The sequence below is a fragment of the Lepisosteus oculatus genome, chromosome 4 (genome assembly GCF_040954835.1).
Source record: "Lepisosteus oculatus isolate fLepOcu1 chromosome 4, fLepOcu1.hap2, whole genome shotgun sequence".
NCBI classification, from domain to species: Eukaryota; Metazoa; Chordata; class Actinopteri; order Semionotiformes; family Lepisosteidae; genus Lepisosteus; species Lepisosteus oculatus.
In genome coordinates, this window is record NC_090699.1 from 9,745,699 (window position 1) to 9,773,642 (window position 27,944).

General features: G+C 52.1%; 1 protein-coding gene across 4 annotated transcripts; it reads right to left on the minus strand.

The window, feature by feature from the left end:
• Positions 1–704: 704 nt before the first annotated feature.
• Positions 705–27,175, minus strand: znf219 (zinc finger protein 219). Of its 4 annotated transcripts, none has more exons than XM_069188534.1 (5): positions 27,115–27,175; positions 16,506–16,623; positions 13,339–15,631; positions 12,374–12,538; positions 705–9,566 (listed from the first exon to the last, which is right to left on the minus strand). In XM_069188534.1, exons 3-5 carry the CDS (start codon positions 15,626–15,628, stop codon positions 8,305–8,307), a joined length of 3,717 nt encoding a protein of 1,238 aa, XP_069044635.1. In that variant the 5' UTR covers positions 15,629–15,631; positions 16,506–16,623; positions 27,115–27,175; the 3' UTR covers positions 705–8,304. The 4 variants fall into 4 exon arrangements, with proteins under 4 accessions (XP_069044635.1, XP_069044636.1, XP_069044634.1 ...); XM_069188535.1 differs by lacking the exon at positions 27,115–27,175 and adding an exon at positions 26,436–26,555 and having other exon boundaries at positions 12,449–12,538; XM_069188533.1 differs by lacking the exon at positions 27,115–27,175 and adding an exon at positions 26,436–26,555.
• Between the last annotated feature and the right edge of the window lie 769 nt (positions 27,176–27,944).

Consider the following 27,944-nt stretch of genomic DNA (forward strand, 5'->3'; position numbering starts at 1 on the left):
TCATCATTGTAAACAGCACTGCCGTTATTGCCACTAATACTGTAAGACCTCGTCAAAGAGCTGTGTGACTCATACCGGAGGTCCTGATTGGGAGGGTCAGTCTGTCTGGGGGTTTTGTTTTGAATTCCAGCTCGGCTCTTAACGGCTAATCGATTGTATTGGCTTTAATTTAATGATTTATCCGTGGCTCAAAGCTGTTGGCTTGAAGATACCCAGACAACCCGCAGCTTTACCATCCCTTCCTGGATCAGGATACAGAGATCTCTGGTAAGTGATGGGCAGCATGGTGGTGCAGGGGCTACCTCACAGCGCTGGGGTCCTGGGTTCCATTCCTGGGCTGTCTGTGTGGAGTCTGTATGTTGTCCCCAAGGTCACGTGGGTCTTCTCTGGTGCTCTGGTGCTCTGGTTTCCTCCCACGGTCCAAAGACATGCTGGTGGGATAATGGGTAACCATTATGAATGTGTGTGTCTGTGGGTGTGTGTGTCCTGTAATGGATTGGCGTCCTGTCCAGGGTGTACCCTGCCTGGAGCCCACTGCCTGCTGGGATAGGTTCAGGCTCCTCCGCAACACTGTACTGGATCAAGGGGTTAAAAAATGGATGGATGGATTGCTTCGTGTTGATAACAAAAACAACTCATTACTGATTTCATGTCCGCACAGTGTGTGCTTTCCATCGAGGGAGGACACCAGACAAGACAGCTCATGATTTTAAACTCCATTTATTTGTTCATCCCTAAAGTTTCTGGCCTTTCGGTATTAGTCACTACATGTTAGATGAATCCCTTCACTGCAATGGCAGTCAGCTACACAAGACCACAGACCCAGCCCACTTTCCCCTCACACACGAAAAGCTCAATACAAAATAAACCTCTTAGAAGGAATATGCAGTCAGAATATATATTGCCACAGACTAATTACATTAGCCTACATAGTTCTCACAACATAAGATAGAACATCTTCTATACTGACTTTACTCCATTATTGAAGTGCTGTAGGAAACACTGAAAATCCGGTCTTTAAATGAAAAGCTTTGTCACTTGGTAGACAGGGTGGTTAGCTACTGCCTCACAGCTCTTGGGTTCCGGGTTCGAATCAGCCAGTGGAACCTCCAGAGTCCGCATGTTCTCCAGGGAAATGGGGCTTTCCACTGGACCAGGGGACCCAACAGTCCCAACCAAGAGCAGTCACCCACGAATGTGCTATTTAAAAAAATAATTTATTGGAAGGAATGCGCAGTCGAGGTCCTGACTCTCCATGGTCTTTAAAAATCCCAGGATGTTTCTCGAAAAGAGTAGGGGTGTTACCCCAGTGTCCTGGCCAAATTTCCCCCTGGTCTTTAACAATCATAGCCTCCTAATAATCCCTATCTCTGAACTGGCTTCATCACTCTGTTCTCCTCCCCACTGATAGCTGGTGTGTGGTGAGAGTACTGATGCACTATGGTGCACTATGGTGATGCTGTCACATCATTCAGATGGGTGCAACACATTGGTGGCGGTAGTGGGATTCCCCATTCCCTGTAAAGTGCTTTGAGTGGACCATTGGAAGAGATTTATAGTTTGTTAGCTGGGACAGGTAGAATCACACCACGCAATCAGGAATACATTACTATGCTGGGGAAAGATGCTTTGAAAATATCGAGGTTCAGGAGAGCCAGCTCTAGGTACCAGAAAACACTGCTGCCTTGTTTTGGAGGGAAACGACATCTGTGGCTAGAAGTTAGAGGGGCTGTGGAGGCCAGCCCTCCACTGTCCCTCCAGTGAGCCGCAGTGGCAGTGAGGCTGTGCAGCAGGACCAGAAGAGGGCACTGTGCATCAGAGGCTTCTATCCGGTGCTGACTGGGCTGGAGTGGCAAACTGGGTGAACTCATGGTTGGAAATTTCTCCATGGGAGGCTTCTGAGAGGCTCAACCAGTAGAGGCCGCAGGTTGAGCTCAAGAGCACCAGACATCGCCAATTTGAACCTGATGGGTCACTTTGTAACCTCGACCAGGATTCCCCAAGCAGGGGGTCGAGCTGGGGCTTATGGTTTTCTGGCAAATGCCCCCCTGCCTGCGACTTGCCAGGCCTGCAGGGACGTGTGGCCCATCCAATCAGGCCTCACTCTCCTATGAGGCGCAGTGGAGCTTGGGGGCGAATTAAATGTTTCCTGCAAGTGGGAGGAGCATGTCTGGCAGTTTTCACTTTCTCTTACTGTGAGAAAGTGGAGTCCTGGTCAAAAAGCCAAGTCTTAGAACCATTGGCGGTTTTTAAATCGAGAAGGCGTGTCCACCCACCATCTGCAAGCTGCTTATTCTGGGGGTAAGAAGGAGTCTCTCCTGGGAGCACGGCATGCCAGGAGGGACTGGGACCATTCGGCACAACCATTCAAACATAGTCAGCATGTCTCTGAGAGCTGGGAGGAAAACTCCATGGGAATACTCGTTAGGAACGAAAATCAGAAGGCAGTGTTCTCCAGGACCAGGGCTGGGAACCCCAAGTTCTAAAAGCTGGAAAAGCTGGGAATGAAATTGTGATCTACATCATGTCAGGCAAGGAAAAGCACCCCAGGCAGAACATGGCTCCGTTGTGTCACCTAGGTGCGCTATTGCTTTGTCACGTTGCCACCTCTCATCTCTCCATCAGACATCTCTCATGTCTTCCTTGCCATGACAGCATCACAACCCCAGAGTCCCACACAGACAGGGGGAAATGTCCCATTGGACAGATGCCTGAGGCCAGAATCAAACCCAGGACCCAGGAGTGAGCCAGGAGTTCTTGCCTTCACATCATCATTCTGTCCCAGACGGGTGGGTAGAAACCCCCCAAAATAAGAAGAATTGGTAACTGCAAACTTGAATGGACAGCAAATATTCCAAGTTGGGGGGGGGGTAAAAGCGTCCCAGATGTAGGGAAAAATAAGTACCTTGGACAATATTTGGGATCACCGTCCTAGTGTCCGGCATTTTCTCTCACAGTGCTGAGATTGGAAAGCAAATGGTGGGTCTGTGATCTCATTGAAAACACGACAGGTCTAGTGCTATCTGTACAACATTCAACAGACACATGTCCAGCCAATAATAATAATTATAATAAGAAGAACAGTACAGTATTGACCACCTTAAAAAACCATCACGTGACCCATCACATTAAAAGGCGTTAATAACAAGTTGATCTCGTAACAATCTGCTGTATCTACCGTACAGTCTCGGCTCTCTCGCTGTGTCTCCTGTCCCGTGCCTCCTGCGTGGATCAGCCCAAGCACAGGAACAGGAGGCACAGAGCGAGAGAGAGAGAGAGAGAGAGCGAGAGGGGACAACCGACCAGCGAGCAGACGATAAATAACTAGTGCTTTAAACGACTGATGAAACAGACTCTAGGAAGTGCTTGCAAAAGAAGGCACTTTGGTTATTGACCGACGTCTTTCCCCCTATATTCAAGACAACAATCATAACAATCGTCGTTTTTTTGTCTTCTTTTAGAAAGGGACAGAATCGAAGGCCAGAATGCCAAGAGGCGATCTTGGAAGGAAGTGCAATGTCAGCCCCCAATTATTATGATTAATTATAATATTATTAATTCCGATATAGAAATTACAGTAATATAAGATCCAAGCAGTCTGTGGTATTTTAGGCAAGGTCTCTGATCAGGGAATATATATGATGTAAATATTTATATTTATAATAAGCCATATCTTATAACTTACAAGATACAGCATATTGTGTTATATAGTTATTCTATTAAATAGAAGTCTCAACGTGGCATCCAGGCAGTCTCTATTATACATATTGGGATGAAGAGCTCCTGGTAACTGAGGGATGAGGGCAGTGCCTTTCAAGTCCTGTCTGGCTCCCTGACTGTCTGGCTCCGAACTGACCAGCAGAGGTGTGAGGAGCTGCTCCAGACAGCTCCTATCGCTCCAGTGCAAGATCTGCAGCAAGTCTGACCCCCCCTGTCGGGTCTCCCTAGTTTTTCGAAAATGGAGTCCGATGAAAACTACCAACCAAGAATACATTCTTCTCGGCACAGAGCTACAGTGTTTCTACGCTCACTGTTTCCCTGCTCACAGCGAGAGACCGAGGTCGCTGGACCAGGCTTGATCAATCACAGAGGAGGCGAAACAGTTCAACAGTCTCTCCCAGCTCTGCGGAGGCTGCTTGTTGATTTAACCTGCAGACACAGCGCCCCCTACAGGACTGGGACTGAACCGCCCTGAGCTGGAATCTTCAAAAGGATGTCCTGCTAACCAGGCTTGCTTCGATAGCCTGGCGACTGAAGACTCCCCCAGCCTACAGCTCCTGAACTTTGAACTTTGAACTTTGACAAACGGTGGGTCTCGCACACAGAGATAAAAAAACAGAAGAGGGGCCTGTGTCCCACTGAGGCTCTTGGCTTCTGCACTGAATGAAAGTTTTATTGCTTCTTAACCGCTTGGTCAGTTTTGTTGCAGATTTGGACAGAAGTACAGGTTGTCTTGTTTAAACCCTTCCCCAGCAGGAAAGCAGATTCTTGCTCAGGAGCGAGAGAAACTGTTTGGATCTCATCCTCTTGTCTCTCAGAGGCACAATACTCGCTACACAACATGATTGATCCGAAATAAGATTGACTTCATGGGCATTACGAAGAAAATTATAAGGTGCACCATTGTATATATACAGGTTAAAGCAGTAGCTCATATGCTCTGCTCCATTCCATTGATATCTGTGAGTCTCCACAGTAGTAAACACAATAGGACAGGAGACACACCAAGAGAGAGGAGGTGACAGAGAATCCCTGTTATAAACACAAACAGAAGAGGAGACACAGTGAGAGAGAGGAGATAACAGAATCCCTCAGTAATAAACGAAAAACAGGACAGGAGACACAGTGAGCGTGAGAGGAGATAACAGAGAGTCCCTCAGGAATAAACACACACAGCAGGACAGGGGAGAGTGAAAGAGAGGAGATCATAGAGGATCTCTGAGCAATAAACTCGTACAAGAAGACAGGAGACACAGTGAGAGAGAGGAGATAACAGAATCCCTCAGTAATGAACACACACAACAAGACAGGAGACAGGGAGAGAGAGGAGATAGCAGAGAATCCCTCAGTAATAAACACTCAACAGGACAGGAAATACAACATTAAGGTCGAGGAGGTACAGAACACTACTGCCTTAATTGGTGCTGCTAGCGAGCTGAAAGTCAACAACTCCTTGTGTAGACAGGTCTCATTTTCAAAGAAAAAATCTATTTTGGAGAAAGAAAATATCTCCCACAGTGCTTTGCTTTTCCACACAATTCAATCCACAGTCTTCACTATATGTATGTATTATAATTATTATTAATATCCTTTGCTGACATTAACATTTTATCAAAATAATAATAATAAAAATTATAAAATAAAAAAACGACATTTTTTTTTTAAAAGCTACACATTTCTACTGGGTTCCTATCCATTTATTGTTAGTGTTTTATATTTCATTTCTTTTATTTATTTTCTTCAAAATCTATAGACCTAGAAAGAAGGAGAAACGAACAATATAGCTTCGGCACCCCTGGGTGACAGTGCCACGCGAGTGCTGGCCAGCACTACGTTCTTTTCCCCGAAAGGAATGTTTGAGTTTCGGGTTTTTCTATTGAAATAAAAATTCCAAAACTTGATTTCCTGAATCTCACCCTTTCAACCCCTCTTCCACCACGCCAGTCTCTTTTCTCCTCCTGCGTGGGGGTGTGTGTGGGGGTGGGGGGGGGGTACTTTGGGAAAAATCCAGTTTGCTCAGCTTATTTTCTAATTTTGAGAAAACAAAAAAAAACAAAAGTCTCTTTATGTATTTTTTTTAATATTGATTCCTTTGATGTACATTGATGCTGTCCTAAATACTGGCACTTAGTGTAAACGAGAGAAAATGTCCCTTGTTTCATTTCTGTAACACTTCAACCCTTGTCTTTAAAGATGTCAGAAAACAAAACATAGTGTTGAACCTCTCCATGTCTTGCTACTGCAGAGGAAATTACCTGTGATGCCATTTTTCCTTCCCAGAGTTCATATCCCGACAACTTCCCAGGTAAACGGCAGGCGTCCTACTGTTTCCATGGTGGGTTCTCTCCGGTACATGGGGAAAAGGGTAGGACACCTGTGGTGTCCTTTAGCCTGGTTGAGAACAATGTGAATGTGAGAGAGACCAGCAATGAGGTATCCCACCAAACCCAGTGGAAGTTCCAGTAGTTCATTAATTGGGATCTACAGGTTTCCCATTCCAACAGGTCAAGACCTGCACTTTCCAGTTGCAACCATTTCAAAAAACAGTAGAGACAAGATTATTACAGCAAACCTTTGAAGGGGACAGTTCACATTCTGTAGGTAATCACTTGACTACTCTTAGACGTTCACTGTTGAGCGGAGTAAAGCAAGTTTTTTTCCAATAAATATCAGCTCTGACCCTGAGAAATCCGATGCTAACATCTACCAGAATTAACCAGGAATCTTCACTGGGGAAATTCTGCTCCCAGACTGTTTTATAGTTGAACTCGGAACCAGAGACATCCCCGTGGCAATCACAGCCAAAACGAGGCTATGGATCTACTCTGTGGTCGTTTCCCAAGCCATTTCCGTACTTCCACTTGGACTTCACTGTCATTGTTGGAGATCTGATCTTGGAGAGCTGCCCCCATCAGGGACACGCTGCTGCAAATCCAGCACTGTGAGATTTCAGCTCTACATTGGGTGGAGGCAGAGGCACAGCCAAGCAAGGGTGATGCAGAAAGATGGCCTTCACCTCAGAAGGTACATCCTTCTCTCAGGGCAGATAGCATCATCGAAGGGAGATCCCCGATTTCAGAATGTCCCAGGGTGACAATGAAATGCAGGAAGAGCTCGGGAACTGTCGTTTCAGCACAAAGACCTCCAGAACTTTACAAAGGGACAGAAGGGGAAGTGGGCAAGGAAGAGACTTCCCCTCCTGGAAAGTGTGTTGGGTGGGTAGTTCCAAAAACCCCTTTACTTCTTTAACCCCTGTAGAAGCAACGGTTGCCATTTCAGACAGTATTAATCAACCCAAGGCATCCAGACAGACTACAACGCTCAACGATGAAAATCGCAAAGTTGTCAGGCAAGTGCGAATCACAATGAATGTAATGTAAATTGTCGTAGCAGGACATGGCGATCCTGTGCACGTCCTGGCTGAAATCCCTTATCCGTGCAAGGGAGTGACTGGACAATGTGGATGGGTTTCCCTTTGTCCACGAGACAGAGGGCTGTCAGCTGCCTTTTAATTGAACCGTTGTCATAATATTGTATGAAACGTAACGCCAGTCAATGTCTGATTGATCTGCTTACTGGTTTTAAAAACAAATAAACAAAAGGACATGTCTCTGTACAGGGAAGCTATCCAGAAGACAACAACATTCTAACACTGGAACAAGAAACTATATATATATATTTTAGCATTCTGCAGATCAAGGCACTGTCTGTCACCTGTAATGCCGACACGATGAGGAGGAGGGCGTGGGAGAAAGAGGGACACATTTCTGGTTTCACACTAAATGAAACTAGGAAAACTCAGAAATCACCAAAAAGGCCTCCAGAATTCAGGTTTAGGCAATTGTGGTTTTTACTTGGAAGTCTGGTGGAGAATATGGATTTTGAAGGACTCTCTGAACACCCAAACTAGGACTTTTGTTGACTGGCAGGAACTGGCACTATGGCCTCTGCTCAAAAGCTTAAGCTAAATGGCCAGCAAAGTGATAACTTGTGAATAAGAGTAACTGTGAAACAGTCCTGTGAATCCGGCAAGAAGCTGGCATAAGGAGTCCTCTTCCCAAAGGAACTGGAGAGCCCCCAGTTTTCTGGAAAAGTCGGGGTAACCTCCAAATCTTGGAAACAACCTCTTCTGCCGTTCTGGAAGGTTAGGCAATGTTTAATTGGTGCTCACTAATCTCTTGATTCGTCATGGCTTTTGCCACAATTCATCCAAGCAAGCTCCTGCCAGCCAACCTCGTAGCGCTGTGCTTTTGCAGGGTTTTGACGGTTCTCCTCCGTAATATGGAGGTAATTAATCTGAAGGGTAGGCAGGGTTCTTCCAGTTGTGCAGAGGCTCTTGGGACAGGTGAGGGCAGTGGAAGTGTGAGCTGAAACCAGTGGCCGGGGAGAGCCCTCCCAGTCGTCACTGTCGTTTCCCAGGATCCGGGTGGCGTGGAGGAGTGTCTGCAAGAGGCAGCTAAGAAGCGGAGTAGATAATCCACAAGGGAGCATGGTGACCATTCCTCCTCCCTGCCTACAACTCCCCCCTAACAGCTTCCCTCCCTCACCCCACCTCGCTTGTCCCGTCTCCCTCCAGAGACCCGACTAGTCGCCCCCGATGCTCTGGTCTTCTTTCGCCGATGGTAACTCTCCTGACCCAAAACCCAGAGAGAGATGGTTCTCTGGGGGCAGGACTGGACTTGGAGGGCTCCTCTCTCCCTGAGACGGAGACTCCCCAGTGCTGCTGCTCTGGCTGCTTTGTGCCTCCCGCTCTTCCTCTTCCTCCTCCTCCTCCTCCTCCTCTTCCTCTTCCTCTCGTCCTCCATCCCCATCCTCGAACTCCATTCCTTGGGACTCTCCTGCGGTCGGATCCCTGGGTGCTTGATCTCTCTCCGGGGGGGTACTGTTGGGGGCTGTTGTGCCACTTTCCTCCGGAAGTATCCCATTGGCAGTGGCTCTCTTCCGGGGGCGGGAGGGAAGGCCCGTTTCAGACAGCAAGAGGCGTTTCAAATCCTCCGTGGGGGAATTGCGGATGCCCAGCAAGGGGTCAGCCCAGAAATCTCCTCCCGGGCCCTGTCCCGGCCAGGGGGGTAGCGCCTCCCTCTGGGTTGCGACTGACCCTCCCAGGTATCTCCCCCGGTCCTTGCGCCGGGACTTACTGGTGTGGTTGACCTGCAGGTGCATAGCCATGAGCTCGGCGGAGGAGGTGCGGAAGGGGCAGAACAGGCACTGGTGCAGCGTCACCCCCTCCTCCCCGGGGTCCTGGGGAGGCCGACGGGAGAGATCCAGGGGTTCAAAGCCCCCCCCCGGCCAGCCCCTCTTCCCATTAGCGTGGGCCGCCGAAGCAAACTTGCTGGTGCTCAGCGGTTTCCGGCGGGACGATTTGGGCACCTTGACTCGCGGCCCCTCGGTGGCCCAGCTCTGGAAGCCGGGGAAGGCCTCCTCTCCTCCTCCTCCTCCTCCGCTTCCTCCTTTCTCTGTCTCCGGCATCGCGAGCCAGTGCAGCCCTTCCTGCGGGACCTCCCGCGGGCTCCGGCGGGCCTCCTTCCGCTTCCTGCGGCTCGAGGACCCCGCCTGCCACTGCTGCTGGTGGGGCGAGAGGCTGCTGTTCCTGGGGGAGTCGCCGCCCGCCCCCCCGAGCCCCGCGAAATCCGGCCTCCCGAACGGCTCCCGGTGGGCCAGGGAGAAGGACTGAGGCGCCCTGGGAGAGGCGTGGTCATCCAGGAAGCCGGCCGCGGCCGTGGCGGTGGTGGCGGCGGCCGCGGCGGCGTTCCTCTGCTCCCGGTGGTGGCGCTGAAGGTGGTACTTTAAAGACCCGGACTGGGTGCCGGCGTAGTCGCAGTGTGGGCACTTGTAGGGCCTCTCTCCTGCCAACACAAAGATCATTACATAATAAGCACGACAGGCAAGAACGGGTCCTTCTGCCCCTATTCTATTTCTATTCTTTGCAAAATTCTACCAGGATAAACAAAGGTCTTTTGGCAGAAGATTCAGGACAGGGTTATTGTTAAGACCCCTGATCCTGTTGTAAACTGCTTTTGCTCCAGCACCGTTCGCAGCCCAATTAAACCTCCTTTTTCTGTTTCTCTTGTAAATGTGTACATGATTTCACAGTTAATTGGTATGTGCAGGATGTTCATGCAGAATTCAATTCTGGTTTATGGGTGTATTAAAAAAAGTCCTGGGGAGGCTCAAGAATTGAGCCGATGCAGTTACCCTTGATATCCACTAGGTGGAGACTGCAATCTAAAAAGAGATCTTTTGGCACAGCAACATTGGTTTCACTACACTGGGTTTGATATGACAATACTAATAATGTTCCCTGACCTGGAGAGATTTATCTACAATATCAGAGCATCATTCTAAATAATAATCAGAATGGTTGACAAAAAAAGACCGTAAGACAGAATCCCTCTGTAATAAGCTCGCAAGAGGAGAAGGCACTGAAGTGTACCCTGCACAGATATTTCCATATAGCAGCCTGCAATTCATCTTTTCGACTGACACATTTCAATTCTTGTGCTTTAGAACTGTATGCATATGTGAAGTATTTCAATTTTAAATTGAAAAGAGTAGGGGTGTTACCCCAGTATCCTGGCCACATTTCCCCCTGGTCTTTACCAATCATGGCCTCCTAATAATCCCCCTCTCTGAACTGGCTTCATCACTCTGCTCTCCTCCACACTGAGAGCTGGTGTGTGGTGAGAGTACTGGAGCATCAGCCAGGTGGGGCTGCACACTGGTGGCAGTTGTGGGATTCCCCATTACCTGTAAAGCGCTGTGAGTGATGTTTGCAGAAAAGCACTATATAAGTGTAAGGAATTATTATGATTCTACTGGCAGATTATGGTCATTATTATGATTATTATTATGATTATTATTATGATGATGATGATTATTATTATTATTATTATTATTATTATTATTATTATTATTTAAGGGCATAGTGAAGAATGAGAGCAGAGAGGTGGTAACAGTGATGATGATCATAATAATAATATAAATCAGGGGTGCCCAACCAGTCGATCCCTGGAGTGCTTGCCAGTCGATGGATCGCAAGAATGTTTGGCAAAAAATAAATGGGCTATTTGACTTTCTTTTTTTCAGCAGCCTAAAAATTCATTCAGTTCTGTGCATGTAATGTCATACATTTTACTGCCCCTGTGTGTGTTTAACCCTTGTCGAATGGGTTGTAAAAGTCTCTTCCCTGAGTGCTGGCTGACACTGAAAAATAGGCCACAGGAGCTATGCTGTGTGTGTGCGCTATACAAGAACAGTCTCTTGGTTATTACCGCGCGAACCCCACATTCGCTACAGTGCATAGTGGAGCGAAACAGACTGGCCGTGATGAATCCGCCAACAGCTTGATAGGTTTGATTTGATAGTTGTAGAGTTTGAGCGAAAATGATGAAACAGAGACAAAAAACTTACCGTTACCACAAGGAATGGGAGCATGATTATTTTTTATACTATCGCAATCAAATCTGCAATGCTAGCATCTACGCGAAAAAGAGAAATATAGAACAACGTTTCAAAACTGCTCACAAAAAGTTTCATGTGGACTTTTCCCCACTTATAATGAGTTACGGAAAAGAAAAGTGGAAAAATTCCAATCTCAACTGGCAGCAGTCGGTTTTCACGAGGCCTCATACAATGGGAAAGCGGGAATCATCGCATCGTTCCGTGTGAGCCACGTCCTGGCTCAACACAACAAGTCATTCTGGGATCGAGAAGTCATAAAAAAAGCGTTTGCTGAGGCTGCTGACTTGCTGTTTGAGATTTAAAAAACAAACATGTTTGGCGAGGGTTAGACAGCTATTGCCTGAAATCAAAGAGTTTCTCAAGTCGTCTAAACATGGTGAATATCCCCAATTAGAGGATGACCAGTGGCTTCTGGATTTAGCATTCCTCACAGATATGACTGAACTGCTGAATGAGCTGAATGTCGAGCTGCAGGGACAACATACAAATGTCATCGACATGATCAGCAGTATCAACACCTTCAAAGTGATCTCAAGTGAGCTTCTCAGTGCCAATGCTCACATTAAGGTAGGCTATTATTTTTTCTAAAATGGAGAACATGACTGGTTCACTGTAGCACGAGTCACTTGCTTTTATTTGCTGTCATTTCAGTGATGGGTATCGTTATTGTGCTGATGTGGCCACAGTCTGTTTTCCCTATATCAGAGCTTCAAATTCACACTGGTAGATCGCGCCGGACTGGTAAATGAGAAAGTCGATCTTACAGTAAAAAAGGTTGGGCACCCCTGATATAAGATAAGATCACTTTATTGGCCAAATACAATTTCTTGCATCAGGAATTTGTCTTTTCTCAGACCCTGGCCTTGCTCTCCATGAGACACACAGACAGGGAGAGAGAAGCTGGGGGTCAGAGCGCAGGGTCAGCCATTTATACAGCGCCCCTGGAGCAGCTGGGGTTAAGGGCCTTGCTCAGGGGCCTAACGGAGTAGGATTCCTCTGCCAGCCGCGGGATTTGAACCGGCAACCTTCCAGCCACCAGCGCAGATCCTGAGCCACAGAGCCACCGCCCCGCCCCACAGCGTATAAGTGATCGGGCCGCAGCGGACCGGCTTTGCCACGCCGCCGCGAGAGCACAGGGGGCAGGAGAGCGGAGGTAGGACTCGGGCAGCCGGGAGAGGGAGAAGGCTCTGACCTGTGTGGACCCGCAGGTGCACTTTGAGGTGGTGGGAGGAGCGGAAGGTTTTCCCGCAGTAGGGGCAGTCCTTACCCCCGGTGCCCCGCACGCGCTCCCTCAGGGCCGGGGCCGGGCCCGGGGCCGGGGCAGGGGCTGCAGGCGTCCCCCTGAGCCCGTTCTCCGCTGAAGAGGGACACAGAGGGGAGGGGATGGCAGGGGAGGGGGGAGACCGATGGACAGTAGGATTGGGACAGAGGGGAGGGGACGCACAGGCACACAGAGGCAGGAAAGAGGAGGGGAGAGAGAGAGAGACAAAGGATTTAAACTGAACTGCACAGCCACTGGAGTGGGGATCTGCGTGGGCAGGCGCAAGCTGCAAGGGAACAGGTAAAGGTTTCTCCCCTGCTGAAAGGAGAAGATGAGGGACACAAGGTTTCAGCTCCTCCTTCGGGTGTCGTGCGTCTTCTTCTGCGATACCCGAAGAAGTCCCCGCGGCCGAAACAGTGCGTCTCTTTCCCTTCAGCACGGAATAAACCCCAGCCCGCCCCTTCTCCAGCCGGTGCCGAGAAAGGTGTCACGCAAAGGACACGATCATCTCACTTCCTGTGAGCTGACAACTTCCCCCACCCGCACTCCCCGACTGCCAGCTCTTTGTGCTCATGACCTAGAGCGGCAGGTACTGCTCGCCTCACTTGGCTATCTGTGCAAAACTAAGTCCGCAGGTCCGAAAGACGGACATCCCGCCTCCGGGACTGGTTTAGATCCAAGATGTCACTGTACAGCCTGGAGCGGATTAAAGCCTGATCTATTCCTCATCTGAATAATTCTACAGTGGATGTCCCAGCTACCTGAAATCTCTCTTGGCAAGCTGCCTCAGTTAGCCAGCTCAGTAGCTGGGCAACCTGTCCTCCTTGATCTACGACCTTTTTAGATGTTCAGTGTGCAGTTTTACCCAGGCTATTCCCGCCAGGAGAATCCCATACCTTGGAAATGGGTCAGCACAGCATGATATCCTCCAGATGACCCAGCCATCTTTCCGGCTACGCCCCCTCCTCCTCCTCCTCCTCGCTCCTGTAGCACTCCAGCCTTGGGGTGGCTCTGCGCCCCGAACTCCAGCCCTCCGACTCCGCTCCCTCGCCTCTTCCCCGGCTGGGCCGCCCCCTCCTCCTTCTCTCGCTCCCTCGTCTTCCTCGGCCGCTGGGTGTGGACCCTGGCGTGGACCCTGGCGTGGACCACCGCCTGCTGGAGGGTGCGGAAGAGCTTCCCGCAATCCGGGCATTCCCAAGAAGACGCGGCCAGGTGCTCTTCCCTGGACACCAGCCCCCCCAGGTAGGCGCGGACTTGCTCGGCCTCCCCGGCCACAGAGCTCTTCTTCTGGAGCTTCGGCCTTGTCTGCTGCTGCTGCTGCTGCTGCTGCTGCTGAGCTTGCTGGGACGCCGCCAAGCTCCGGGCAACCAGGTGCCATACGGCTGCCTGGCTTGCCACTCCTCTTCCTCCTCCTCCTCCTCCTCCTGTCGCTGCACTGGCTCCCATTTCGGCTACTTGATGGGCAGCCGCCTGCAGCCTCTCCACACAGCTGGTCCCCCCTGCCGCTTCCCCCGGCAGGCCCAGGTACCCCAAAATCGATGCCTTGTTGCCACCGCCGCCGTCGCCGGTCCCACAATCCCCGGCTCCAGCCCCTAAGAGTTTCGCCAAGGCCTCCCTCTCTCCTCCTCCTCCTCCTCCTCCACCGCCGGCTCTGGCCAGCAGGAGCCCAGAATAAAGGGCCCCGAAAGCCTGGTTCTGAATCGCCTGGTTTGGATCGCCCGGCCCGGCTCCCACTCCGGCCCCAGCCCCGGCCCCGCCGGTCTTCAGCCCCAGCTTGTTCAGGTGGACCTTCATGTGGTTCTTGAGGAACCAGGGCTCCTTGAAGCCCCGGCCGCACACCTGGCACTTGTGGTCCAGCGAGTCCTTGTGCTTGCGCATGTGACCCTTGAGGAACCAGGACTGGGTGAAGCGCTGGCCGCAGGTCTCGCAGCGGAACGCGGGCGGCGGGGGTGGCGGCGGCGGTGGCGGTGGGAGAGGAGGGGGGGATGAAGCAGTGGCTCCGGGGAGGAACGACGGCGACGCGGGTAGCGGGGATCCGGAGGTGGAAGCAGCTGCAGGGACAGTGGTGGCGGTGGTGGTGGGCAGGAGGGCGTCGTCATCGTCGACGCCGTCGTCGCCGGCGCCGGCGGGGCCCGGGTGCTCGTCCTCCAGGTGGGCGGCCAGCGCCTCCTCCCGGCTGGCGGAGAAGGGGCACAGGGAGCACTTGTAGGGGTTGTGCAGGATGCGCACGTGCCGGGCCAGCTCGAAGGCGGTGCGGAACTTGCCCTTGCAGGACCGGCAGCGGAACCCGGCGGGGGTCGGGGCGGGGTCACGGAAGGGGGGAGGGGGCCGGGCAGGGGCGGGGGTCTCCGCCAGGGCGGGCGGAGTCCCAGAAAAGGGGGTCGGAGGGGGAGAGGCGGGAAAGGGCAGGGATTCTGATCGGAGAGCCGGGCTGTCTTCCGCACCCTCCCTCCCTGCGAGAACGGGCTTGTCCGCGACTTCCTTCAGCGCGCCGGCCGGTCCCTTTCGGTGGCTCTTGAGGTGGGCGGCCAAGTCGGCCTTGTGCGCCGCCTGGTGGCTGCAGTAGGGGCCCGAGAAGGGCCCGCTGCCGGCGCTGTGGGTGCGGGCGTGCAGGGACAAGATGCTGTTGAACCGGAAGCGCTTGCCGCACACGGGGCACGGGAACCGGCGGGGGCCCCCTCCGGGGCTGGGGTTGCCCACGCTGTCTCCCCTCTGCCCGTTGTGGAACAGCTGCAGGTCGAGCTCGTCACTCAGGCTGGGGTCCTGGGCCTCGGACAGGGCCGCCTCCAGAGCCCCGAACCCCAGGATCCGGTCCGCGCCAGGACCGGGCGGCTGGGAAATGGGGAGGGAATAAGGGAGAGGATCGGAATCATTCTCCTCCGGGATCGGGCTGCCCGGATCGGCTCCGCCCAGGAAGAGGGCGACAGCTGGGGTGGGGGAGGGAGGAACAGAAGGCTCTTCTTCTTCGTCATCATCCTCATCTTCTTCGTCTTCTTCGTCGTCATCTTCTTCTTCGTCATCATCCGGAAAGGGAGAGGGGGAGTGGGATAGGGGGTATCCTGGAGAGAGGACGGTTAAAGGGGAAATGGGGGGATCTTCGGGGCTGTTGTCTTGGGACGGAGAAGGAGGGGGGGAGGCAACAGGGGGCTTAGAGAGCGTCGGGACACTCTCCATGGGTGACTCCATTCTCTGGGAGGGAGAGAAAGAAAGGGACAGTTAGCCTGGCTGTGATCTCCAGGATGGAGGGGCTCAAACTATAAAGGGACCCCGGCTGTGATCTCCAGGCTGGAGGAGCTCCTCCCGGAACGGGACCCCGGCTGTGATCTCCAGCGTGTAGGAGCTCCTCCCGGAACGGGACCCGGCTGTGATCTCCAGCGTGGAGGAGCTCCTCCCAGAACAGGACCCCGGCTGTGATCTCCACCGTGGAGGAGCTCCTCCCGGAACGGGACCCGGCTGTGATCTCCAGCGTGGAGGAGCTCCTCCCAGAACGGGACCCCGGCTGTGATCTCCAGCTTGGAGAAGCTCCTCCCAGAACGGGACCCCGGCTGTGATCTCCAGCTTGGAGAAGCTCCTCCCAGAACGGGACCCCGGCTGTGATCTCCAGGCTGGAGGAGCTCCTCCCGGAACGGGACCCGGCTGTGATCTCCAGCGTGGAGGAGCTCCTCCCGGAACGGGACCCGGCTGTGATCTCCAGCGTGGAGGAGCTCCTCCCAGAACGGGACCCCGGCTGCGATCTCCAGCTTGGAGAAGCTCCTCCCGGAACGGGACCCTGGCTGTGATCTCCAGTGTGGAGGAGCTCCTCCCGGAACGGGACCCCGGCTGTGATCTCCAGCGTGGAGGAGCTCCTCCCAGAACGGGACCCCGGCTGTGATCTCAATAACCCCGTGACAGTTATGACCACCTCGGTTCAGAACTGCATGACGTCTCCGTCTCGTGTCCAGCTTGTCTGCTGTGCGGGTGAACAGGCCTCCCGGCGTCACGTCGGTCATGCCTGCCGTGTGTTTGCCCTTGCCTGAAAAGTGCTTCAGCAGCCCGTTCCCACTACAGCCCTCGGCGAGCCTACCAGTGCGATGGGCGGCCCATGCCCCAGGCTCTCTGGTCAGCGGCGAGAGACGGACTGAAGTGTCACGATCCTGTCTCTGTCTCTGTCTCCGATCTCCTAGGCCACCTCTGGCGTTCCTCTGCCCCAGGAAACACAACACACAACACAGGTCAGGGGTTCTGTCCTGCCGATATTGTAACAAGCGTCCCCCTCCTTTCAGTCAGCCCCACCTCCAGTTTTTGACCTGGCAACAGTTACATCAGCTTGTCTTGTCAGCACCCCTTTGCAAGAGAACATGGGGTATTAGTTCTTTGCACCTTTCTGGACACTCCACTCAAAGCACTTAAGAGGTCATAATAAATCCCACTCTCCCCACCAATGTTTCGCCTTCACGTGGATGATGCAACAGCAGCCATAGTGCACCAGTGCTCTCCCCACACACCAGCTCTCAGTGGGGAGGAGAGCAGAGTGATGAAGCCAGTTCAGAGAGGGGGATTATTAGGAGGCCATGACTGGTAAAGACCAGGGGGAAATTTGGCCAGGACACCAGGGTAACACCCCTACTCTTTTCGAGAAACACCCTGGATTTTTAATGACCACAGAGAGTCACCACAGGGTGAGCGCCCCCTACTGGTCTAATATCTCTTTCAGCAGCTCTAATATCTCTTTCAGCAGCAGCCTTAGTTTTTCCCAGGAGGTCCCCCATCCAAGTACTGGCTCACACCTGCTTGGGGTACTCAGAACAGAGTGCACCGCACTCCCCCAGCTTTCTTCAAACAGGGAGACCCCAGAATACAGCTCCCGCCATTTCCCAAGTGCATGGAAAATCCCTGGGATAACTGCTGGCAAAGCCCAGGACACCCTTGGTGACCCATACCATAAGCGCCCAACTCAGGGGGGTCAATGACATAACCCAGGCCTGAGTCCCATCATATGTGGACAACTGGACTTAAGCTCTCAATCAGCATCTTTCACGTGACCCCAAAAAGCCCAGTCATAACCAGATCACTCCGAAGCTCTCTGTCTGACCCTCCCGCAAGACAGGATCAGGAAATCGACCAGGGACGATCAGGAAAAGAGGTCAGGATCGGTACCGCTATGCTCCTATTCCAGAGACCTGTAGCTACTGGGCGATACTCCCGCATGACGTAGTGCGATCTGCTCAACCTGTGCCAGCACGCTGAGATCATTCCTTTTTCTTCATCACAAACAGTTTCCTTAAATATAGCCCTGCTCTCATGTACCCAGAAGGATTTCCTCTGAGCTACTCACACTGCCCGTTTCATTTTAGACTCAAGGAATCTATTTCGGACGTTTCTACAGCTCCCTCTCTCAGGAATGCTGGGAGTATCGCTAAGGACACCAGGCATGCTGGTTTCTCCCCCCTGCCCTCTGGTGAGCGTTATAAGAGCAGAAAGACACGTACCCTGTCCGTCCAGATTCAGAGACACTTTCTTCCCACAAGCTGTCAGATGACTGAACTCCACCCCTCCACCCCTGGCTCACACTGGGGTGTTTTTTTCAAGCTGCATGTTATTTAACTTGCAAAGGAACAAGTAAAGGTTTATTCCATGCTGGAAAGTGTTATTTAACGTGTTGTTGCAGCTGCTGTTCTGTGTTTATGTTTTCAGTGTTTCCTTCATGTCTTGGTATTGGAGCCCACATGCAAATAAGCAAATAAAGCATTTTTGTTCCTCTGCGCGTTATTGAAAAGGAACAGCCGACGACCCCCCAGCGGGGCCCAGAGGGTGACGTCTTCGCGGGATCTGCGATCCCGAGCTGCGCGGGGAGGCCAGGAAGAGGTTAATGCACACAGGCCCCCCCAGACCGTCTATAGACGTGGGTCGGCACAGGACATTCGCTATCCCAAACAGGATGGGCGCGTGATGCAGCCGCTTCCCCACACACCCCTTCCTGAGCACATACACCAGCTGAGACAATGTGTGACGGCCGGAGACGCCACACGCCGCAGCTCTCGCCCGCTGGGGGCTTTCAGGCGCGGGTGGTGTTGTCTCCCTGCGGGGGGCTGCTGCTGGGGGTCAGGCCCCGGTCAGTGATCGATGAAGTGTTCAGCACAGTGTGTACAGTGACACAGTGATAGCATGCTGAAACAGGCATGACCAGTGTCAGTGTGGGAGAGTGAGACACAGCACTGTGAGAGTGAGACAGCGCAGTGACAGTGAGACACCGCACAGTGAGAGTGAGACACAGCGCTGTGAGAGTGAGACAGCACTGTGAGAGTGAGACACTGCACAGTGAGAGTTAGACACAGCACTGTGAGAGTGAGACAGCGCAGTGACAGTGAGACACTGCACAGTGAGTGAGACACTGCACTGTGAGAGTGAGAGAGCGGAGTGGGTGAGACACAGTGCATTAAGAGTGAAACACAGCACTGTGAGAGTGAGATACGGCACAGTGAGATTGAGACAGAGCACTGTGAGCGTGAGACACAGCGCAGTGGGAGTGAGACACAGTGCATTAAGAGTGAGACACAGCACAGTGAGAGTGAGATACAACACAGTAAGACTGAGGTGCGGTTCATTAAGAGTGAGACAGCGCAGTGAGAGTGAGACACTGCACAAAGAGAGTGAGACACCGTGCTGTGGGAGTGATACACAGCACTCTGAGAGTGAGACAGCGCAGTGAGAGTGAGACAGCACAGTGAGAGTGAGACAGTGCAGTGAGAGTGAGACACAGCGCAGTGAGATTGAGACACAGTACAGTGGCAGTGAGTGCAGTGAGAGTGAGACAGCACTGTGAGAGTGAGACACAGCAGTGTGAGAGTGAGACAGCACAGTGAGAGTGAGACACAGAACAGTGCAAGTGAGACACAGCGCCGTGACAGCAGTGTAGAAGGTACAGGCATTGCGGAAAACACTTCTCAGTGAACAGGCCCTCTCCCTCCCACTGCAGTCCTCTATCTGCTGTTGTTGTTTTCTCACTCTCTCCCTGCTTCCGCTCCCCTCTCTCCTCCCCCCTTCCTTTCACCCTCCTCTCTCTGCCCCCCCCCGCACAGCGTCAGCTGGCCCCCTGCCAGGGAATGCTGGTATCAGCTGGCAGGAGCAGGCCTGCCAATACTGACGACAGCGCAGGCGAGAGACGCACAGGAGAGCGACAGAGGAGACAATACAGATCGAGAGCTGAAACCGACACCCGGGGGAAAGAAGGAGTGAACAGAAGGAGAGAAAGAGAGATGGGGGAGAATCGCAGCCCAGAAAAGGGACAGAACGGGCCTGCTGTACTGCTGGGACAGGGGGAGCGAGGGAAGCAGGAGGGGCTGGGGGAGCCCAAAACTGCTGCGCAGGTCTGGGCAAGCCAGCCCGACACTGATATGCTTCCCCACGGCACTTCCTGTTACATGGCCTTGGGCATTTTAAGTTGTTTGAGTTTCACTGGTGATTCACTGGTGACAGAAAAGCAGCACTATCTCAGTAATAAGCACACAGAAGCAACAGAGCAGGAGACACGGTGGAAGAAAGGAGATCACATAGAATCCCTCAGTGATAAAGACACACAACAGGACAGGAGACACAGTGAGAGAGAGGAGAGCACAGAGAATCCCTCAGTAATAAACACACACAACAGGATAGGAGACACAGTGAGAGAGAGGAGAGCACAGAGAATCCCTCAGTAATAAACACAACAGGACAGGAGACACAGTGAGAGAGAGCAGAGCACAGAGAATCCCTCAGTAATAAACACAACAGGACAGGAGGGAGACACAGTGAGAGAGAGGAGATCACAGAGAATCCCACTGGAATAAACACACACAACAGGACAGGAGACACAGTGAGGGAGAGGAGGTGACGTCAGCGCCAAGTGATCCGTCGATCATCCAGGTGCACAGCGAGGAGAATCAGGCCAGGGCGGCGGTGGAGAGGCCCGTGCCAGCAGGGCTCTGGTCCTGGGCGTTTTGGGCCAGAGCGCGCGTGTCGTTGCGTGGGTGGGCCGCGGTTCAGCTCGGCATAAATCAGGATTTGAGGTTTTTATTTTTGCCACGGCCGCACGCCCAACCTCCGCGCGACCGGAATTAATTTCCTGTGCTTCAACTTTCCCTGAACCCTCTCTCTCTCTCCCCCTCTCCCCCCTTCCCTGTGCGTCGTGCCCTCTCCTGTTCCTCCTGCAGCCTTTCGTCTTGCTTTCTGCAAGGCATGCCGTGGCACACTCCGGGGCGGAGAAGGGTACGAGGGCGCCTGACCTGTAGACATCTTCAGGACCAGCAGGGAAGGACAAGCCAGAGCGCACCAGCGGAAAATACAGGGATGTGTTTCATAAAACTGAGAGTGGGAGGCACGTCTCTACGCAAAGGGTGGTGGGGGTGTGGAACAAGCGGCCCGGCCATGGTGTTGAAGCCGATATCCTCACTTCTCTCCAGACACAGCTGGATAATATCTCCCAGTCTGGATAGGAAACATTACTTTACACAAAGTGTGGCGGGATACTGGCTTGTTTCATGTGACAGCAGGATGAGCTCCTCCAGTCAGGACAGGAGGCTCTTCTTTATAATAATAATAATAATAATAATAATAATAATAATAATAATTGCTTACACTTATATAGCGCTTTTCTGAACACTCCACTCAAAGCGCTTTACAGGTAATGGGGATCCCCTCCACCACCACCAATGTGCAGCATCCACCTTTACACAGAGGGTGGTGGGAGTGGGGAACAAGCTGCCCAGCCACAGCGTTGAAGTCGATACCCCGGCTTCTCTCAAGACACTGCTGGATCTGCCAAGTCCGGACAAGAGGCGCAACTTTACACAAAGGGTGAGGGGTGGAACAAGAGATGCAACAGATTGTGCTTTGTGCCAACAGGATCCTAACTGGCAACCAGAAAAAGGCACTCGGCACGAGAGAGTGGCCACAGAGGGCGCATGCAGCCGGAGATCAGAGAGGACTTCCCAATCCTAAACACCTCTTCCTCGTGCCGATCTGTGTGCTGGCTGAGCTTTCAATGAGTTACTTATACAAAGTACAAAGTTACTTATATCACCTCGAACAACTCAATCTGAAACGGCCTACCGTTAGAGGGCAGAAAGAAAACATTAAAAAAATTCAAGGCCGCGGTTCGTGTTTTGATTAAGGGCCCCACTGTGGAACAGAGCATTCAGCTGGGTGGAAAACCAGGAGGCAGAGGGGCGAGGAGTCCGGTCATGTTCCTGGACAGCAGGTTCTGAAGGTCGCCATGAAATTCGCACTTTTGGAAGCCCGGGGGCAGGTTTAAGTTTAAGCGTGATGGACTGCAGGTCATATTGCGTTAAATTCCCCCCAAAATCATCTGAAAACGGATCGGGAGCAGAAACCATCAGCCACCGGGGCTACATTCGCTGCGCACATTGCTTCTTTCGTTGATCAATAACTTGCACGCCTGTCCAGTCTTTCAAACGAGGTGGGTGAGGTCGATCTTGAGCTCCAGCACCCTGGGGTGCTCGGACTAGCATTCCTCTTCCAGCATGTGGCCCTCAAGACAATGCTGTTTTCTACCTGTTTTATCCATACAACAGTGGATCCGAGTCCTGGTCCCAGTGACCCACACACACCTGCTGGGTCTCGTTCCAGTCGAGCCCTCAGTTCCTTCACTGATTTCACCATGAGATGAATTTGAACTGCTTGCTCCCAGCTCTTACACTCGTTATAGTTCTAACAGTTAATTTTTCGTAAGTGAAATGCCGTCCCCAAACTGGTGACGGGAAACAAAACACAAATGTTCCAATGAAGAAACTTCCTATTTAAAGTGGGAGAGGGTGAAAACCAGCAGGTGGGAGCCGGAGACTATCCCAGCATGCAACAGGAGCAAGGCAGGGTACACCCTGGATGGGACGCTGGTCCCTCACACACCAGGGCCAGTTTTCCCAGAAGCCAAATGCCCTGCAGCTTGTCTGTGGACTGTGGAAACAAACTGCGAAGCTGAGACGCACATCTCATTTCATTGTTCGGTACCCAGGAGACAATTAGAACTTAAACCAGCGTGGTTAAGATACGGAGTTTGGGGCCTTCGCGGTCTCTCGCTAAGAGACAAGCAGACGTCCGGACACTTTGCATCTTCTACTCCCTCCTCGTCCAGCTGAGCTCCTAATTGCGTAATTAAGCCCCTTTGCTAAGCCACCCGTCTGCGTAATTAAACTTTTCCGATTGGCGTCGATGCTCAGAAAGTCGGGCAGTTCTACAGGCAGTCTATGACGTCTTCGAGACAGCTTGACAGTTCCCTCTGTATTTCAGAGCTGAAAGCGTTTAGGAAGCATCTAATTACAAACATAATTAGCTTGCTTAAGTAACGGAGAGCTCGGCTGGAACAAAGATCAATTAATTGGGGGGCCCAATCCATCAAACCAACCTTTTCTAACTACTTTATCCAGTACAGGGTCGCCCAGGAGCTATCCCAGCAAGCAACGGGCACAAGGCAGACTACACCCTGGACGGGTCGCCAGTCCATCACAGGGCACACACACACACTCACACCAGAGCCAGTTTTCCCAGAAGCCAACTGGCCCACCAGCATGTCTTTTAGACTGTGGGACACTGTGGGAGCACCCAGAAGAGACTCACACAAAATAGAGCAGAACATGCAAACTCCACACAGACAGCACCCCGGGTCTGGAATTGAACCCAGGGCCCCAGGGCTGCCAGGCTGAAATGCTCAACAATGTATCACTGTGCTGCCTGAGCCCAGTCCAGCCCAGGTCTTAATGCCCTGCGTCAGCTCGGTATCAGTCTGATCGGATCACATTAAGAACTTCAAGCCCTGGTGCTTGAAAGAGATCTTGAAAACCTGCAGACACGCCACCTTCATCTCAGTCATGATCTCCTACAGGCCAAGGAAATACCGGACCTGAGAGAAATCAGACACTGGTGACCAACCGAGCTAAATCGGTGCTTGGGATGGAGCAGGTGTCGGAGGCATCACGGCCCTCCTGGGTCTGTCCTGGGGAGCAGCCCTGACTGAGCTCCTGCCTCCTGCTACGGCCCACGAGCTCCCGGGCTTTCTTCCCCTTCACCCCAGGTTAAACTCTGAAGACCTTGCAACCACTTCCTGAGGTCAACAGGAAGTCCCGCCTCCCAAGACCTCCCCGAGCGACACCCCAAGCCCTCGTCTCCTAGCGCCGAATCCGCGGAATCCGCTCTTTCGTCGGCCCTCTGCCCGCTCAGCCTAGTTCGGACAGAGCTCGGTCCCCCCCACCACCACCACCTTTCCAAGTTCAAAGACGCGCGTTTTTCGGGGTGCCAACGCCACCGAACCTCGAATGCCATCTTCTTCATCTGTCCCGTTAGGCCTCAACTCCTAATTTCGAGCGCGGGCTTTGGTGGAAATAAAAACAAAATCTTTCCCAGTTAAGCCACATCCCGGAGTGCAAAGAGTGAGGAGACACGGGCTATCCCATGGGCTGGGACCGCCAATCTCCTGCCAACATTTCAGCACCGGGCAGATGGCACAGTGTGGCACCACCCAGCATGGCGCCAGTGCCCACCAGCCTGGGGGCTGTTCCAGGCCATCATTGTGCACAGGTGCAACGTGTCTATTTATTTCTGACTAGTCTGCGAGCAGCATCTCCGTTCCATCTCTTTCTCATCTCATCCCAGTGACCGGCTTTCGGCTTTCTTGACGTCTCTGTGACACGCACACCCGTGAAAGTGTGTTACACACCTTCGAACAACACGTACGTGTGTGTGTGTATGGGGGGGGCGTGATAAAAAGATTCGTCTTTATCTTCTTTACAGCAGCTTCCTGCTGTTTCATCGCACTCTTTTTGTTTTGTTCTGTTTTTTTATTTTATTTTTTTTTCAAGCCAACGAAAAGTTCGGCTTCCACTTCGGTCGCGTCACACGATTTAAGTGGGAACCATTTTCCAGCCCGTCTCTCTCTCTCTCTTCGTGCGCCATCTCAATTAATACGCACATCAGCTTATTAAATAAATAATCTACGTCAGCTGGCCCTAAACAATATAGAAGCCTTCTCACGTCGCAAACAACAACAGCTTTCTTGGGAGTTGCTGCTCACAGTTCGTGCCTTTTTTTTTTTTAACATCAGAAGTTAAAATGTCAACCGCCGCTGAGGTAACGCTCGCTACAGTGCGGTTACAGTGGGGATATTTTAATCTGTGACAAACGTTTTATTTTTTTCGGAAGCCGAGCGCCATTGTCTGCCGAAGTCAAAGAGGCAGGACACACGCAGACACTGCGCCTCCTCTCCTGATGAACAAAGACAGGGGGGAGAGACGGCGTGTCATCACGGGTTTCATTTTGAATATCTCCTCTCCGCCAATCTCGGCGACTCGACTCTGATCTGCATCCCTTTTTTTGGGGGGGTAAAATAAATAAACGACACGGGTTTATCCCCCCTCCCCTGTTTAGAGCAAAAACCGCTACGACCGTCCATGAGGTCGGCCGGGGTAGGCTGGCAACTTGAGCGGTTATTTTTTATCGAAAGAAAGAAAGAAAAGCCACTTGTTTTGTATCTTTCAGCAACCAAGAAAAACTTTCATTCCGGCGGCGGCGGCGGCTGCTGCTACTACAGCGAGTGCCGGCAGCCGAGCCAGGCGGGCAGGCAGAGACGGAGTAACCCGGGGTGAGGGGGTGTTAATGACCGTCCTGGACCAAGTTCAGGCTAAACTCCCAAAACAGACACACACACACACACGTCATTGACCAGACCCCACGCTTTTTTCTTTCCTTTAGGAACGCAAACGCCAGCTTCCATTACTACAGATCTGTTTTAGGAGGGGGGCAGGAACTCATCCGGACTTTAAAAGTCCCCCCCCCCCCGCGCCTCTGAGCAGCTCCGATACCAAAATACCCATATGATTTGTTTTGGGGTGGGTTTTTTTTTCCGCGTTTTAGCCGAAACATCTCCGGGGCTGTGACCCGAGGGAGGCTGGTGTTGAACAGACGTCCCAGACCACGTCGGGAAAGAAAAACTTTTCTTTTTTTTAAACCCGTTCAAAAGTCCTCTCCCCTCTCCATCTGTCTCACCTCGCACACACACACACAAGCACAACTTCAAACTTTCGTCTAGTTTGGTTGGGTCACCACCCCAAAAAAAAAAAGTTCGTGATACAGATGTTACCCCCGCCGCCCGCCCCCCCCGGGCCGAGAGGGGCAGAAGATGTAGGGTGAGACGGGGGGAAGGGGTAAAGGGGTTGAGGTAAGACCCGCTTCAAACTGGTGGTCGCTACCGGAGTCGTCCCTAACCGCCCCCACCGCCCCCCGCAATCAGCTAACCCACCATCTCCACTGTACCCCCCCACCTCTAAAACTGTCCTAGTAGCGTTTCTGAACCGGCATCATCGTCTGTAGGCCCGGTCTTCACATATTTTTTTTTTTCGTAGCAGGCTCGTCTATTTGCCTCCCCGTGCCCTTAAGCAACATTCATTTATTTTATTTTTTTTTTCTCCCTGCAGAAGCGCACGGCGGGCCGGCGAGCTACTTGCTGTTTCAATTTTTTTTCTCTCCTCTCTCTCCCCCCCCTACCGCGGCAGCCCGGCGCGTTACCCGTCCCGGCCGTCATCGCCGCGGAGCGAGCGAGCAGGTTATCAAAAAAACAAAACGCGCAAGAAGAAGAAGAAGAAGAAGAAGAAGATCGATCGGGAGATAAAGAATTGGCGACCGGGACCGCGACGAAACCGGCCCGGTGCGAGATCCGAACCCCGGGGCTTGTTCGGTTTCCTCACCCCGGAAGGCAACAACACCACCAAATAAAAAACCCAAGTCTGTTGAAGTCAGGTGTTTCTTTTTTGAGGGGGTGTTTTAAAAAAAATCTTCTAATTATCACCGTGCCCTGTTTTTTTTTTGGTGTAATTAATGAATTTGCCCGGAACGCAAAAGCGTAACTACAATTTTAACACCGACGTGTACGGTACGCACATGTATATGTTGAGAGAGATAGAGAGATGGTTTTTGTTTTAGGAAAAAAAAGAACATTTTTTTGTAATGAAAGTAAAGCCAGTGTACTTACGTTAGTGGCGGCGGGCAGATTAATGACTCGGCACGTCATGATTACGTTTCACTTGAATTAAATACATTACGAGAAGGGGAAAACGGGTTGTGTTGTATACTAGAATTCGCCGTCCGACCCCCCCCCCCCCCATCTCCTCTCCTCCCCCCCTCTCTCTCTCTCTCTGCCTCTCGCAGTTTTTTTTTCAAAGATTTTATTGTGTGCGGTCGCGAGTGAGTGAATGAGAGAGAGAGAGAGGGAGACAGTGAGACGTAGGTTACGAATGCAATTAGAATCGGGGCGAGCACCATTTTAAAAAAAACATTCCCACATTTTGAAAAACGCGACCCGGTCTCTCCCTCTCTCTCTCTTTCACTCCGAGGCGTGAAACTGCTGGCATTAGACGAGGTGGGACAGCGAGGTGCTCAAGTTGTGTTAAAAAGTGAAAAAAAAAAACGACAACAACATCCTTCTTTCATCTGTAGATCACACACCACCTCCGGCCTGATTTCAGGTGACTTGAACGGCGGTGATCTAGTTTTTATGTCCCTCTCCCTGAGGCGGGCAGAGCACTTCCAGCTGCTCAGTCTGGTGTTAACGAGCCCCGAGAGCGACGGTAAATCATGATACAGGACTTGTAATGTTGTTTCTTAAGTCCCCCCCCTCGTGGGTCCAATCGCCGCCTTTCGCTGGATCTTACCCTGGGGCTTGTCGGCGAACTTCACGGGTGAGGAGCAGGTCAGCTGCCCACCTCTGAGAGAGTCTCACACGCTGACAAGTGCTCTAGTTACGAGTCTAAGTATTTTACCACCCTCATCTACATAGTGTTGGACTGTCATATAGCCAGCAGCTGAATCCCCCTGCAGCTCGCAGCTCACAGCTCACAGCTGGCAGCCTTACAGAAGTGAGCCTGGTCAGTACCTGGATGGGAGACTCCTGGGAAAGCTGAGGTTCCCGCTGGAAGAGGTGTTAGTGGGGCCAGTAGGGGCCCCTCACCCTGTGGTCTGTGGGGGTCCCAGTATAGTGACGGGGACACTATATTGTAAAAAGGCGCCGTCCTTCAGGTGAGATGTAAAAACAGGTCCTGACTCTCTGTGGTCATTAAAAATCCCAGGGTGTTTCTTGAAAAGAGTAGGGGTGTAACCCCAGCGTCCTGGCCAAATTTCCCCCTGGTCTTTACCAAACATGGCCTCCTAATTATCCCCCTCTCTGAACTGGCTTCATCACTCTGCTCACCTCCCCACTGGGAGCTGGAGTGTGTGAGTGGACTGGCTGCACACTGGTGGTGGTGGAGGGGATCCCCAATTACCTGTAAAGTGCTTTGAGTGGAGTGTCTAGAAAAGTGTTATATAAGTTTCTGTCTCTATATATCCATCTAGATCAATCAGTCTAAGATGTCTCAGTCTCTCTACTATCAGTGCTCTCTCCACTGCCTCTCCCAACCTCTGTCCCTGTCATTCTGTCCCTCCCAGTCCTCCCAACAGCTATAAGCATTCTCCACACTGTGCAGGGACTACATCAGTTAGTCAC